The sequence below is a fragment of the Hyaena hyaena genome, unplaced genomic scaffold (assembly GCF_003009895.1).
Source record: "Hyaena hyaena isolate Hyena2069 unplaced genomic scaffold, ASM300989v1 scaffold_98, whole genome shotgun sequence".
NCBI lineage: Eukaryota > Metazoa > Chordata > Mammalia > Carnivora > Hyaenidae > Hyaena > Hyaena hyaena.
Genome location: NW_024080730.1, coordinates 2,860,838 through 2,876,192, shown reverse-complemented (window position 1 = coordinate 2,876,192; position 15,355 = coordinate 2,860,838). Strand labels below are relative to the sequence as shown.

Here is a 15,355-nt window from a genome sequence, read left to right as displayed (position 1 = left end):
GGGCAGGGAAGCCGGGAAGTCCTCAGTCCCCATTTCCTCACGCCCTCCCCTCCGGCTGTGCAGGGTCCTTCCTCCTAGAGAGTGCGTTTGTGGTCCCTGAGCAGTCACACAGGACACTCTGTGGTCACCCAGCCAACGCAGCCTGCCCAGCGTGGCCTGTCCTCGGGGACGATGTGTGGTCTTCCGTGTGCTGTACCTTTCCGCTAAAGTGCCTGACCGGTGTGGTTCCGTTACAACTTCTATTTTAAATGCCACAGTCCGTGAAAGTGATTTACAGACATGCTCTGTGCCACGATAATTAGGTGAAGATCCTGCACTGGAACGGCTTGAGTCAATGTCTTGGCTTCAGCACCAGCTAGCTGTGTGATGTCAGGCAAGTTACTCAACCTCTCTGTGCCTCAGTTCTCACACGTCAAGTGGAGATAATGGTGCCTACTTCATAGAGCTGTTAGGATCCGAGGCGTTCTATCCTTGTAAAGCGCTTGTAGGGAACCGGCTTCATGTAAGTGCTTGATATCTGTGTATTAGGAGTTTTATTATTAGTATTGATATGTGTGCCTGTAACCAGGGAGCACAGACCCCAACATTCTACCTTAGTTACGCAACCAGACCTGCAGCCGGGCGCCTGCTGGGCGGCACTGAGGTGCTGCCGTCAGACCCGGCTGCTCTGCGCCCTCCGTAAAGTGTTTTCCGGGCTGCCGCGAGGCCCCAGCCGGGGGCGCGGTGGAGCAGCACGGGCAGGCGGCTTCGCTGCTGCATGGCAACTCGGCTGACAGCCCTGAAGGCTTCTTTCAGCTGAGTATAAACTTGAACATACTGGTTGTGGCCCTTTTTGCAGTTATTTTCAGTAGCTGCCCTGGGTGTGTGTTGCAGTGCGGACGTGGGTGGGCACCTGTGTGCATCTGGTTCTGTAATTATTCGGCGGGGGGCTGGTGGTGTGGATGGCCATTGGGAAGAGCCACGTGCTGCTCACACCCGGTGGTCAGGAATAATCATTCTAGCAACAAGAGCAACGGCAAACACTTTCAGGGCTTATGTGCCGGGCACTGCTGTAGCCCTTAACACGCGTGTTTCATCGAATCCTCACACCGAACCCACTTGACAGATGACAAAACTGAGGCCCATGTGTTAACCATGGTGCCCAAGGTTGCATAGTACAGGCCTGGCAGCCTGGGGCCAGAGCCCTTTACTTCTGCAGCACCTGTCCACCAGCTTCGCGTGAGGCACTGGCCTGGATGGTTAGGTGAGTGTGGGGGGGGGGTGTCTCTGAGGGAGGCGGCACCTTGAGCAGCCAACTCTGAGAGTGTCTGGACAGATCTCTCTCAACGCCTCCCTGCCACCCATCAGCCCTGGCAGAAGCAGAGCTCTGGGGAATGGGGTTACCGAGAGGCGAGTGTCAAGAGAGGGGTGTGTATGCCAGGGCCACCCGGCTAACTCAGAGCGTGCTCTCTGCTACCTCAGAGGGTGCTCCTGCTACCACGGAGGCTGCTCCCTACTTCAGAGCGTGCTCCCTGCTAGGTGAGAGGGTGCTCCTGCTACCACGGAGGTGCTCCTTGCTAGGTGAGAGGATGCTCCCTGCTAACTCGGAGGGTGCTCCCTACTTCGGAGCCTGCTCCCTGCTAGGTGAGAGGGTGCTCCCTAACTCGGAGCGTGCTCCCTGGTAGGTGAGAGGGTGCTCCCTAACTTGGAGCCTGCTCCCTGCTAGGTGAGAGGGTGCCCCCTAACTCGGAGCGTGCTCCCTGCTAGGTGAGAGGGTGCTCCCTAACTCGGAGCGTGCTCCCTGCTAGGTGAGGGGGTGCTCCCTAACTCGGAGGGTGCTCCCTGCTAGGTGAGGGGGTGCTCCCTAACTCGGAGCGTGCTCCCTGCTACTTCGGAGGTGCTCCCTGCTCCTGCGCGCGTCGTCTCCCTGCCCCGCCCTCCCAGCCACTTGCCGGCGGGGAGACGCTGTTGCGCCGCCCGCGGCCTGTCGCGCCTGCCGGCCTGTGCGAGGCGCGGGCTCCACGCCGGCCCACGCGGTGCACTTCTGCCTTCCTTCGCTTGATTGCGGCAAAACGTACCAACCGAAAGTCTTACTACCTCAGCCTGTTCGGCGGCGTTGAGTGCACTGTCCTAAAGCCGTCAGCACCATCCGTCTCCGGAACTCTCTGTCTGGCAGAACTGAAGCTCTGTCCCCATGAAACACGGGCCCCTGGCCCTCCCCCAGCCCCACCGTCCACTCTCTGTCTCCGGGAACCTGGAGACCCCAGGGGCCTCGTGAGAGTGGGTCACGCGTGAGCATCACGGCCCCGGGTCCGTCCATGGTGTGGCCGTGTCAGGGCTGGAGGACGTCCCGCTGCAAGGCCGCACCGCGTTCATCCACTCGTGTGCTGACGGCCCGGGCGCCTCCGCCGTCGGCCGTTGTGAGTAGCGCTGCCGTGAACGCGGGCGCGCGGGGGCGCCTTTCAGCCCCTGCTGTCCGCCTCGCGCGCTGCCGTAACGGGAGACCAGACCACGGGGCTTGAACCCCAGACGGCTCTGGGGGCCGGAGCTCCAAGGTCAGGGTGCGGCATGGTTGGGTTCTGGCGAGGCCTCTCCTGCTGGCCTTCTCGCTGCACCCTCACGTGGTCGTGGGTCCCCTCCCAGGAGGGCGCAAGCCCCGCGACAGGAGCCCTACCCTCGTGACCTCATCTGACCCTAACTGCCTCCCAACGACCCCACCTCCAAATACCGTTTTCCTTGGGGGTTAGTTTTCAACACAGGACGGAGGGGCAGGGCGGGCACAGACATTAAGTAAAACTCCACCCCCGGGCCCCCAAATCCGTGTCCCTCTGGCGTGTAAATGGTTTCGCCCGACACCCCCAGAAGTCTTACCTCACTCCAGCACCACCTCTGAAGTCCACAGTCCCGTTTGTACATCATCCAGCTCAGGTGTGAGTGAGACTCAGGTGCGGGGCATCCTCAGGCCAAGCACGTCCCCCGCTGAGAACCCGTGACACCGACGAGCTGGGTGCTTCCAAAGACGTTCCGGCTCCAAAAGCGACGGACAGGGAAGGAAGGGGTGTGGGGTCCCCAGCGGTCCGGGCCCCGGCAGCCGGCTCCGTGAGGTCTTCCGGCTCGAGAACAGCACTGTCGGGGTCGGTGCCCCGGCCTGCGGGCTCACGGGGGCAGCGGCCTCGCCCCCGCTCTGCAGGCCGGTCCCACCCCACAAGGCTCCTGGCGCAACCCGGCAGCGGCCTGCTTGTCTCCGAATCGCCTTCGTGAAGAGTGTTGTGTGTTTGCCGACCCGGATCCCTGCCCCGTCTCGTCCAAACCAAGAAGCCCCCGGGCTTCCCGCACCCCCACCCGGCTCTGCGCCCTCACTCCAGACCCGTGGACTCTCTGCCCCCGTAGCCGTGCGCTTTGTCCAGTGGTAGTGCGGCTACACTGCGCGCAGTTTTCTCTTCAGAACACAGGCTCTCACTGTTTGCAACGGGCATGGGCTGGGGATGTGCCCCAGGCTTCCCGTTCTGGCTCCTTCCCCCTGCGCTTCACCCCCCACCCCCCACCGCCGCCGGCTCGCCGCTTCTTCACTCTGCGTGGACGCCGCCTCGGCTGAAGTCCCAGTGCTCGCTTGGGCCTTCTGCTTCCACACAACCCTAGGGCGTGAGCAGTCGGCCGAGCTGTTTGTGACTTTATAACGTGACCGCGTTTCCTCGCGATTCGGTGTGAGAGTCCATCAGAACGGCCTTGACTGTCTGTGCAGCCCAGACCCCTTCCAGCCTCCGCCGCCCTGCCCCCAGGGCTGCTTCCACACTGGCGGGAGCTTGTTACAGCGGCCCCACCCCGGCACCAGACCTGCGCTCAGCAGGCAGACAGCCCGTGGGATGTGCGTGTGCATGTGTGCACACATGCACACGTACCACACATGTAAACAGGCATCACGCGCAAGCACATATAAGCACACATGTGAAATATGCATACACAAAATGTATACATATGTATACGCACATACACACACATACGAAACACGCACACACACAAACACAACTGCCCATGCATGAAAACGTGCATGCATGCACATATAGACATGCACACACAAATCATACACATGCATACACAGGTGCACACAAAACATGCACACCTGCACACACCTGCACACATGTAAAACATGCACATACCTGGAAACAAACATACATACCCACACATGTAAAACATGCGTGCACACACAAAACACACAAAATGCACACTCATATATGTAAAACACACATATACATACATAAACACGTGCACACACATGTTTATGTATACACACGTGCACACATGTAAAACATCCTTACACACACATGCATGCGTGCACACACACACACACACACACACAACCCTATAGAGAGAGAATATTCAGTTACCACGGTGGCTGAGGGGTCCAAGGGCTGATGTGGTCAGGCTGGAGGCCCAGGCAGTGGTGGCGCTGGGCTCAGGCTGAAAGCCGGTGCTCGAGGCTCAGGAGCCGTTGGTACTTCCGTCGGGGTCTGAAGTGACCTACGTGCCAGCTCAGCCGTCTGGCAGGAGGACTTCCTGCTCAGGCAGATTCTTTGCTCTACTCAGACCTTCGACTGATTGGACGAGGCCCACCCGAGCCGGGGAGGGCTGGCTGCTTCACTGAGTCTGCTGAGTCAGCTGTTCGTGTTGTCCAGAAATGCCCTCACAGACACATCCTGGGCTCAGTCAAGCTGACCCATAAAACCAGCCACCATACGTGCGTCCAGTCCCTTTGGGCCTAACCCCATTGCCGGTCGTGCAGTAATTCTGTTGAACTTCCCGAGGCCCCCGAGCTGTTTCCCACCATGGCTGTACCTTTTTACTTTCCCAGCAGCAAGTGGGCGCAAGCGGGCCGCTCTCGCCACATCCTCGCCAACACTTAGTACTTTCTCTGGATGTTGATAGCAGCCACCCTAACAGGTGTGAGGAAGCTTCACGTTTCCGCTTTCTGGTGGAAGCACAGAGTGATCATAAGCCTGATCCCGAGTGACGCTGGGTCCTGAGCTACGTGCGGCCTCCCTTCTGCTGCCCTGAGTGCTAGCAGCCTGGGTCTGCAGCTCCTGGGGGGTGGGGGGCTGCGTGGACCTCCTACCTGGGCCCCTCACCTCTGTCGCCGTGCTGTGCCCAGGGCGCCCGCTCTGAAGCCTGGGCCCCAGGTGGGCGGCCCTGCGGGAGCGTCGTTCTATGATGGTTCCAGCCCTGCCTGTCCCCGCAGACCCAGGGGCCGCCCCCAAAGTGGTCTTTGCCTTCCGGCCTCTGCTGGTGTCCACAGAGGCTCCCATGGCTGGTCCTTTAGGGCAAGCCGGGGAGGGGCCGGCCTCGGGGGGCATCCTTGGGGTGTCAGTCCTGAGGGCAGGGACCCGAGGTCCCTGGGCGTCTGTGGCGCTGCGGCCCCCTGGCCTCCGTGGGAAGCTGCCTCCGTCAGGGCACCCTGGGGTGGCGGGGCCGCCAGGTTGGAGAGATCTGTATAGAAGCAGTTTCTGGCTCGCATGAGTGTGGGGGCCACAAGGCTGAAATCCACGGGGCAGGCGGGAGACTCACGTGGAGTCGAGGCAGAGTCCCTTCTCCGGGAAATCAGGTTTTGCTCATAAGGCTCCAGATGATTGGCTGTGTCCCTCCTGCATTATCACTGCAGGGCTGTAGACGTGTGCGTGCGTGCGTGTGTGTGTGTCTCCCCCAAGGCTGGCACCTGAAGGCCCGGCTCCCATGGGTGTACATGGTCGCCCGTGGTGCCGGGAGCCCTGCCCATGTGCTTCCGGCGCAGGTCTCCCTCCTCCCAGCCCCTCCGTGTCAGCCCACAGATCCGCGGGGCCCGGGTTGGGAGCGTTTCCTGTGGGTGTCGGTTCTGGTCTTCCGCAAGCAGGCAGGGGTGGGGGTTTTTCCGCCGAACAGAAATCTGGTGGAAGAGCTTTGGCTACTTTTTTAAGGATTCTCTTCTGCTCATGGGGAGCGGCTCGCATCTAATCAGAAGGATGGGACTCGCGGGCATGCCTGGTGGGCGTACAGGACACGGTCCAGGGGTCCCCGCGCAGGCTCACGGAGCGCCCGCTCCTGTGCGGATGTCCCCGCTGGGGCCTTCTGGGCGGACGCTCGCTCTCCTGTGGGCTCTGCTGGAACGAGAGCCTCACCTCGCAGGGTGGCCGGGGGCTCTGAGGGGGGCGAGCATGATGTGTGGCTCACAGCATCTGGGGGCCGTAAGATGCTGTGGCTGCCGTTCTAAGAGTCATGACTGGGGTGCTGGGGGGTCAGTCGATTGAGTGTCCAGCTCTTGATCTCGGCTCAGGTCATGATCTCATGGTTTGTGAGTTCGAGCCCTGCGTTGGTCTCTGCACTAATCGCACGGAGCCTGCCTGGGGTTCTTTCCGTCTCTCTCTGCCCCTCCCCCAATCATGTCCTTTCTTTCTCCCTCTCAACATAAATTTATTTTTAAAAACTTGTTTTAGGGGCACCTGGGTGACTCACTTGGTTAAATGTCCAACTTTGGCTCAGGTCATGATCTTATGGTTCATGTGTTCAAACCCTCCATAAGGCTGTGTGCTGACAGCCCGGAGCCTGGAGCCTGCTTCAGATTCTGTGTCTCACTCTTCTCTCTGCCCCTCCTCTGCTTGGGCTCTGTCTCTCTCTCTCTCTCAAAAATAAATAAACGTTAAAAAAATTAAAAAAAAATTGTTTTAAAGAGTCAGGCCTGGGGGCGCCTGGGTGGCTTAGTCGGTTAAGCGTCCGACTTTCGCTTAGGTCATGATCTCACGGTTCGTGGGTTCGAGCCCCGCGTCGGGCTCTGTGCTGACTGCCAGCTCAGAGCCTGGAGCCAATTTCAGAGTCTGTATCTCCCTCTCTCTCTGACCCTCCCCTGCTCACGCTGTCTGTCTCTCTCTGTCCTAGAAATAAATAAAAATAAAAAAAATTAAAAAAAAAAAAAGAGTCAGGCCTGTTCTTGCCATTTGTGATAACACGCACGGGCCTGGAGGGCACTAAGCTAAGCGAATTAAGTCACACGGGGACATAAACCTTGTAATCGCACTGGCACGTGAGACTCTAAAAATCCAAACCCACCGGAAAAGAGGTCAGACATGTGGTTGCTGAGGCAGGCAGCAGGGGTTGGGGGGGCAGGTGGTCGGGCGGTGCTGACCCCCAGGCACACGGTGGACGGTGGTGGAGGTGTGGCGTTCCGCCCGCTGACTGGCGCTAACCCTGTGCCCAGGTGCGCTGGCGAGTTGCCGAGAGAGCAGATCCTAAAAGTTCTCGTCCCAGGGAGGAAGGTGTTTGTAGCCATATGAGGTGACAGAGGTTAAGAAACCTAGTTGTGACCTTCCCACCATCCCCAGACGTCACGTTGTTACGTGGCACACGTTAACCTCACGGGGCGTTGTGTGTCCGTTATATCTGAATAAAATGGAAAGTAAAGCTGCATGTCTTGTTTTGGGGGGCGGGGGCTCTGGTTGGGCCCGTCGTGCGGGGCGGCCGTGGGTGGTGCGAACGCGAGTGGACGGCCAGCGTCTTGCGGTCGGTCTTCTAACGTGATGTCCGCTCTCGCAGGTGGCGATCATAGCGGGCAACTTTGAGCTGGCGGAGTACATCAAGAACCACAAAGAGACAGACATCGGTGAGTAGACTCGGGGGCGCAGGGCTCCGTCTGGCAAGGAGGCCGCCCCCGCCTCCTCGAACCCCCGTGCCGCTGGCTCCGAGCCCGCAGCTAGCAACACGTGCCCGAGCGTGCGCGGCCCTGGCAGCCGCTCTTCCTCCTCGCTCACGCGTGTGTGACGGCGCACGCCGAGGGCAGAGGGCCCTGCTCTCCGCCCGGTTCTCCGGTGCATTTCAGCTGACGTGGATGGGTTGTTGTTGTGTATCACACACCCCCGTGTAAACTTGGAGGTGATAGTTAAACGAGGCGGGGGACAGACCGGCGTCACCCCCGGGTCCCCGTCCCCGAGTCGTGCCTCTGCCCCCGCGGGGGTGCTCACCACCGTTCCCCTTTCAGTACCCCTTGTGCCAACCAGAAGGACAGCCTCTGGGGCTCCTCCTCTGGCCCATCGCCCTGCCGGCGGCTGGGCCCAGTCTTGCATCTTGGAAGAGCCCGCTGGCCCGTTTCCTCCAGCCCCCGGCATGCACACGACCTGCAGCGGGGAGCAGTCCCACTGGACCAGCGGTGGTGAGCTTTCGCAAAGGGTGCCAGTCCACTGGCGGGGAGGGCGGCGGGCTCCGAGGCGCCTGGAAAGCTGGCTCATCTGTGTCTCACCGCCTGTGTTCCCCCTCGTGTTTGGTGTTGGGGGTGAGCGAAAGCATGTGCTTGGCTGTCAAGTCTTTACCGTCTTTGCTGTGTGGCCGGTGCCCACCTTGGGTCTGAGAACCGCACAAGGATGCGGCACCAGGAGCTTTGCTTGAGTCGTCCTGCTGTGCGCTGGGCATCGGGGCCTCCCGAAGGCGAGCCCGATGCCAACACGAGTCCCTCCCCGGAGCCAGGGCAAGCCGCCGTGTTGCTCTGAGACCCGGGCCCCCTTGGCGGCACTAGCCCCTCCGCAAGCGCATTGTAGAGATGCAGGAGGTCACGTCTGCCACGCGATTTAGAGAATGGAGTGAGCCCGCGGGGTGCCAGCAGCTCCCTCCCTACTGTGTCCCCACAGGAGAGCCGTGCGGCGGGATGGGATTGGCTCCCCGACTAAGTCCTGGCCACTGCTCCAGGAATCAGGGCTCTTTGAAGCAGGACAGGGAGCTGAGGGGGAGGCAGGGAGCGTGTGTGGGGCCCCCACCCCGACCGCAGGATGGGGGGAGTTGAGCTGCCCGTGGTGCTGACCAGCCCTCCTTACTGCTCTGAGCACTGACCTTGATGGGGCCGCGTGGCCGGAGGGAGGCAGGAGTGGCTTCCGGACCCTGGTGCCTGGAGGAGCCTAGAAACCCTCAGACCCCTGCTCTCGGCCCAGCCCGCCGCCAGTGGGAGGGCCAGCCCTTCACTGTCCTACTCACAGAGGGACGTGTCCCTTGAGGTACTAAGTTGATTTTAAAACAAAGCGTGGGGAGCTTCCTGACTGTCTCCTCTGTTTTGAGATTTCGGGATCCCCTATATGGGATGCAGGCACCTCGGACCGACTGAGGGCTTTTTCCTAGGATGGAAGGAATTCCTGTTCGAATCACTCCTCGCCTGTTCTGACCAATGATTTATTTAGACTACGAAGGGCAGCCCTACTGGGACCTGGGGACACTCGGGGGAGGCTTACGCGGCGTCCGTCTCTCTGTCCCGGGGCTGAGGTCTGTGGCCTTTACTCTGAACCTCCGTGAAGACGCAGCACCAGCTTTTGTGGTCACGTGAGGCAGTGGTCCGTGCCCCCTGTCCCCTGTGTGGTGGGCTTTTCCACTGTGTGCCCCACAGGGAAAGGGTGGTAAGGAGGTCTGCTACCCGAGGGCCCCTTCAGCACCTGCGGAGAAGGAAAAGAGACCTCACCTTTCCTCTGAGTTCCTGACGAGGGGTCTGACGTGATCTAGCAAACAGGCCTGTGGGTCCTCTGTGGCCACAGAGATCTGTGAACGCGCTGATTCACTGATGTCCTCACTCTGTTGTAAAACCCGGATTCAGCCCTGTGCTCACTGAACTAATGCCCTGTGGCCCCCCAGACCTGTGCCTCCCTTGTTGGGGGGGAGCACATGCCCTGTGGGGTGGGGAGAAGGGGCGGAGAGGTGGATGCCATATGCTGGAGGGGGTGCCGAGCGGGGGAGGGAGGTGCCGTGTGCAGGAAGGGGGTGCTGAGCGGGGGAGGGAGGTGCCGTGTGCAGGAAGGGGGTGCTGAGTGGGGGAGAGGGGTGCTGTGTGCAGGAGGGGGGTGCCGAGCGGAGGGGGGGGGACAGTGTGCAGGAGGGGGGTGCCGAGCAGGGGAGGGGTGTGCCGTGTGCAGGAGGGGGGTGCCGAGTGGGGGAGGGGAGTACAGTGTGTAGGAGGGGGGTGCTGAGCAGGGGAGGGGTGTGCCGTGTGCAGGAGGGGTTGCCGAGCGGGGGAGGGGGGTACAGTGTGCTGGAGGAGGGTGCCGAGCAGGGGAGGGGGTGCCGTGTGCAGGAGGGGGGTGCCGAGCGGGAGGGGGGTGCCGAGCGGGAGGGGGGCACCGTGTGCGGTGGAGAGTCTGGGCGGGACAGCGCCCCCTGCCGGGCAGGAAGCCGGGACCTGGGGGGGCCTGCCGCTTAGGGCAGCCGCACATCCACGGCGTGCGAGCTGCTCCGCCTCCGATCCCGGGCGTCTGTTTAGACGGAGCTCCTGCGGCCCCGTCCTCCCCACGGCCCAGAGTGAGCTCCCACCTGGGGAACTGACGGCTCCTCCCCACGTCCTGACTCCTCCTTGACTCCACGTTGCCCTCTGACCCCTCACTTGTCTCCCATCAGAAGTATTGGAGGCCCCCGCCATGCTCCTGCCACACAGGGTCCCGGGGACACCTTGCAGGTGAAGGGTGCCACGTGGTAGTGGCTCTCAGGGACAGGGACACGGAGCGGGAGGGAGGAGGACATGCGGGTGCAGAGTCACCGCCACGAGGTGGCCCCCTGGGAGTCTGGGCTCTGAAACCTGAGGGTTTTGGCCCAGAGCCCCAGCCGAGCTGGCCTGTGCCTCCCCGTCTGGAGAAGTCGAGCGTTCAGGAAAGCCATCTGCTTCTTGCGGCCGAGGGGACACCCTTTTCCCTCTGGGTTTAAAACGCTGTGTTGTGCTGGGACCCCCTTAGGGAGCCCCGGGGGTGCCTGAACTAGCCGGTACCAAGGTGCCTGTCACTTCTTTCCACGGCGACTCTTCACCAAGCACCTTCTCCCGCTCAGGCCCTGTGCAGCTTGGGGACCTTTGTCCGCCCGAGGCCTGGCTGGGGCGGAGGTGTGGACCACAGACCCTGATGCCCCCTGGACTCCCTGCCCTGGGTTCCGGAGCACAGGTGAAAGTCTTTTCCCCAGCGTGACAGGCTACTCACCGTCACCCCCTCACTGGAGAACAGCATGTGACCGTTTAGAAAAGTAGACTCTTTTGCACACGTTTCCTCTTTGATTGCTGCATCCACACGTTTCTCCATGTCCTGGACCCGTGTCACCCTGGCTGCTTCCTCGTCCCCCGCCCTCCACCCGGTGAGTCTCCTGAGCTGCTGGTGGTCGATCCCCAAACACTTTGGGATTCCCCCCTGCCCCCCACCGCCATTCCTGTTCCTGACTGGTCATGAGTCACCGACCAAAATCTCCAGGGTTCCCCGGCACCCAGCAGTGAGTGCCAAGTGTGGGGTGTGCCTGGGGAGCTTCGCAGAATGCAGGTGGCCAGAGCCGCCCCCAGGGAGCTCAACTCAGGGCCTGGGGGGGTGTTGCAGCCACCAGTTTGTGTCCCTCCGGCGTCCCAGTGCTGGGCTTCCAAACTCCAGCCCCGCCTGTGCTTCCCGGGACCCCCCAGCCGGCCTGCCCCACCGCATCTTGGGTGGGCTTCTTAGACCCTGAGGATGGGCCACGTGCCAGTGTCCTGGGGTTGCCATAAAGAGGCACCAGCAGCTGGGCAGTGGGAATCACTGGAGATCTCTTCTGCCTCTGTGCCTGAGGCTGGACGTGCAGAGTCGAGGTGCTGGTGCGGTGAATCCATCCTCACCTCCCTCCGGTTCTGATGGGAGCCGGCATCTCTTGGCATCCCTTGGGTGACAGGCATGGCCCCCATCTCTGTCGCCGCCGCGTGTGGCCCGCTGTCCGAGCCTGTGTCCCCAGTTCCCTCTCCTCTCTCTGACAAGGGAGAGAGTCTTTGTATTTAAGGTCACCCTAAATCCAGGATGCTCTAATCTTAAGATTCTTAAATCACATGTCCTTTTGGGGCTCCATCAGCCATCATCGCGGGCACTCACGTCGCCATGTGACTGTCCTTCTGAGGCTGTTACCTCTGCAGAGGTAGATATCCCTGGATGAGATGTGTTTGCCCGAGTATTGTGATGTTTTACCCTCCCTCCGAGTCTGGGGGTGCAGAGCTCATGGGGGATGGGGAGAGCAGGTGTGGGGCGGTGGGTGGCACTGGGGACACTGTTCTCCACTGTTCCACCACGTAGTTCTGGGGCCACGCTGCAGTGAGGGCCTCTAGTGTGCCGTTGGTGAGGCTCCATGGCCACGCGGCTCGCCAATTCTGCCCTCTGTGGCCTGGCTCTCAGCCCCCATCCTCGTGACCTGTGAGGGTGCTGTCACTCTCTGTCAAGGTCAAGGCTGCGGCCACTCTGCTGTCTGCTCCTGGACTCTTGGGTGCTGGGTGTCCAGCGTGATTGCTGGAGGGCTTCAACTTGTCCCCACGTGCCCTTTGTCTATTTCTGTGAGCCTCACGAACCCTGGTGGGGTTGGTGGAGAGGACGGGATGAGGCTGTGTTTCTACTTTATGATCTGCGTTAAATCTTGACATAGAAGCTACCCCATGGGGTAGGAGAAACATGGAAGAGGGGGACACGTGCCCTGAACTTGAGGCTGCTGGCCCTTGCCTCTGTGTCAGGACGGCTCGTGACGCTCGCTAGCAGACCTGAGTTGGTCAGACATTTAGTGGGGCCGGGGCACCATTTTGGAGAACAAACCTCACTTGTCAGGACTCCTGACCGAGGAAATAAGGGTAAGGTTCCCCTTTATCTGCATCGGGTTGGTTTACATTGCTGAGTATAAATATGGTGGAAGGATCCGCCAGTTCCAAGCTGCAGGTGGGGACATGGGGTCAGCTTTGATCCTTCCGAGCGAGTCAATTAAAAGGCCAAATGTTTCCCTGATTTGCGCAGTCGGCGACGCCTTTCTCCAAAAGCCCCTTCAAACCACCAACTAGCCTCCGCCTGGGAGCGGCAGACCCTTTGTCTTCCGGACACGGAAGTGCACTACCAAGAAATCAGGGCACTTGGGATGCTCCGACGTGGCCTTCGGGGAAGACAGGAAACATGCTGAAAAGCAGTGAGGTGATTAACAGGCACCGCGAGGTCTGTAGAATCCGGAAATGGATTCCGAATGCCGTGTGGACGCATCTCTGTCCCTTTAAAAGGGAGACTACATCTTGTCGTGAAACATTCTGCTCACAATCCGGCCAGCATGTACGTTGCTACCGACTGATGCCGATGGCTCTTTTTTGTTCTGTTTTGTTTTTTAACTCCCTTCCTCTTGAACAAAATTAAACGTGACCTCCATTTGGTTATTGCGTTTGCCCACTCGGACAAAGTGATGGTTGTGAAGCTGCTGCAAACACGAAAGTTAATCCCTGCTTGTTATCCTCCAGTGTTGAGCTGTGGCTGAGCACACGAGCCCACCGGCTCTTCCAGGCTTTGCCAGGGGGCGTTTACGATGGCTTCTGTAGGATGCAGGTCCCTTTAGCGAGGCTGCCAGGGAGCCGAAAGCGCGTGTCCGAAACGGTCGTGCAAATATTAAGCATGTTGGAAGCTGATCAGCTTTGGACCGGAATAACCTATTTTTTCCAGTCTTTGTTATTTTTGTTTTCTGCCTGGCTTTGTGGGGACATGCAGTGTCAGAGAGACTGAATGTCATGGGTTGTTCTACTTCAGCCGAACAAGGTTTGTTTTCATACATCTTGTCCTTCCGCAGCTACAGACAGAGAGGCAAGGAGGCTTTGTTTTTCGAGATGAAGCACATTGAGCTGATGTGTGAGTTTGGGTGTCTGGTCAGCCGGTGAAGAACTACTTGGTTACCGTTGCTAGGTTTTGAGACTGAGTGCTTGTGTAATTACGCTTCTGAGATGTATAGATGATGGATAGGGGGTGGTGTTTTCAAACAGATTTCTGAATGCAATATTGTGTGTCTGTGCGTGTGTGTGTGTGTGTGTGTGTGTGTAGGGGTGAGAATGTAAAACCCAGGCTGATATTGAGCAATGGTTCTTTTTTTCTTTTTTTAAATACCTGTTTGGGTAGAGTCTACCTGCTGTGAAATAAACCAGATCTGATTTGAAAGAAGCATTCTGTTTTCCTGGCATTTTGACTGTAAAATGTGCCACGTTACCTGGAGACATAGCGGGCCGCTGGTGGTTGCCGGCAGGTCCTGGGAAAAGTCCCAAGTTCAAACCTGTTTCATTGCATCAGATTGGATCGATCGGGGTCGGCTCGGCCGGGTCCCCTTACGAGCTGTAGGAAGGCGGCTTCTCCAGGAAAGCCAGGCTGCTGTCATACCTGCATTTGGGTGGCAGTCACACAGCTGTTGTCTGGATTCCCAGCGCCAGTTCAGTTGCAGAGGGAAGGAGACATGATGAAAAGCCCTGGCAAGACGCTGCAGCCCGAGCGGCTGTGAGCGGCCGCTGCCGGCAGCTGCCACGTTGACTCTGTTCCTGGGTCTGTGGCCTCTGCAGGGTCGAGGGAGCCGTGCGGGCGCGCGAGCCGGACTCCCTTCCTGCTCCCTCTTTTCCTGTCTGCCGGTCGCGTGCCCGCTGCTGGGGCACCACCCCCGCCCCGCCCCCAGCCCCTCGTCTCTCTGCCTGTCAGTCGAGAAGTTTTATCCCCAGCAGCGAGTGGACGTGCGGGGACGCGAGCTGAGGGGGCGCCCTGTTTGGGACCGTTACAAGTGGCACGTGCGCCACGTTGGGTTGGGGTTCCTCGTGTGGCTGACTTCTGGCGCGGGGCTGGCGAGCGTGGATGCGGGAGCCTTCTCTGAGGTCTTTGCTCCGTCCGAACGCCGTGTCCTCCGACTCCCAGTGACACCTGTCTGTGTCCTGGCAAGGTGCAGCAGTGGCACGAAGCCTTCACTTCCCGTGGCCTGCGTGTCTCCCCTGCCCACCGTCTGTCCTGGGCTCCCCGGCACCCCCCAGGCAGCCTCTTGGCCCGCCAGGCGTGCCCGGGCCCTTCGGAGCGGGAGGGAGGCCGGGCTGGTGAGGGTCCTGCCGTGACTGCTGCGCAGGGGCCTCGCTGCCCTGCCTGTGGGGCCACGTGTGGCCGCTGCAGGCGCGTCGAGAGGTGCCCGCAAACCCTCCCACCTCCCACGTGTCCCCTCCTTCCCGCCCTCCGGGTTGAGCTGTTCCCCAAACCTGAGGCTCTCCTGGCTCTTTGCTTCCCATTCTGGGGCGTTTGGGCCCCCAGGGAAGAGCCGCAGCCCCCACCACGCAGCAGAAGCGTGGAGGCCGCGGACGCCCACCGTCTCCCCCAGACGCTCAACCACATATGCTCTGAAAACCCCTTTCAGCGTAAGCACACCCCGTCCCCGGGCTCCCAACCACATCAGGCCCCTTTCACAACCAGTATCATGCAGCATCCCCTTCATTAGCGCCCCACAAAACCCACAGGTAACTTGTGCTACGCACACGTCCTTTGTGAAGGTCTGTGTAATGCTCCGTCCGTCCTGTAGAGACCCGCCCCCTCCTGTAGAGACCCGCCCCCTCCCGTGCAGGACCCGCCCCCTCCTGTAGAGACCCGCCCCCTCC

The 15,355-nt window shown here is 60.3% G+C and overlaps 1 protein-coding gene across 1 annotated transcript in view; it reads left to right on the top strand.

The window, feature by feature from the left end:
* The window catches only part of SHANK2 (SH3 and multiple ankyrin repeat domains 2), a 419,611-nt gene that overhangs the window by 92,673 nt on the left and 311,583 nt on the right, over positions 1-15,355 (top strand). The window contains exon 9 of the mRNA XM_039235341.1: positions 7,534-7,600. Coding sequence (XP_039091272.1) covers positions 7,534-7,600 — 67 coding nt within the window. The remainder of the gene's footprint in view (positions 1-7,533; positions 7,601-15,355) is intronic.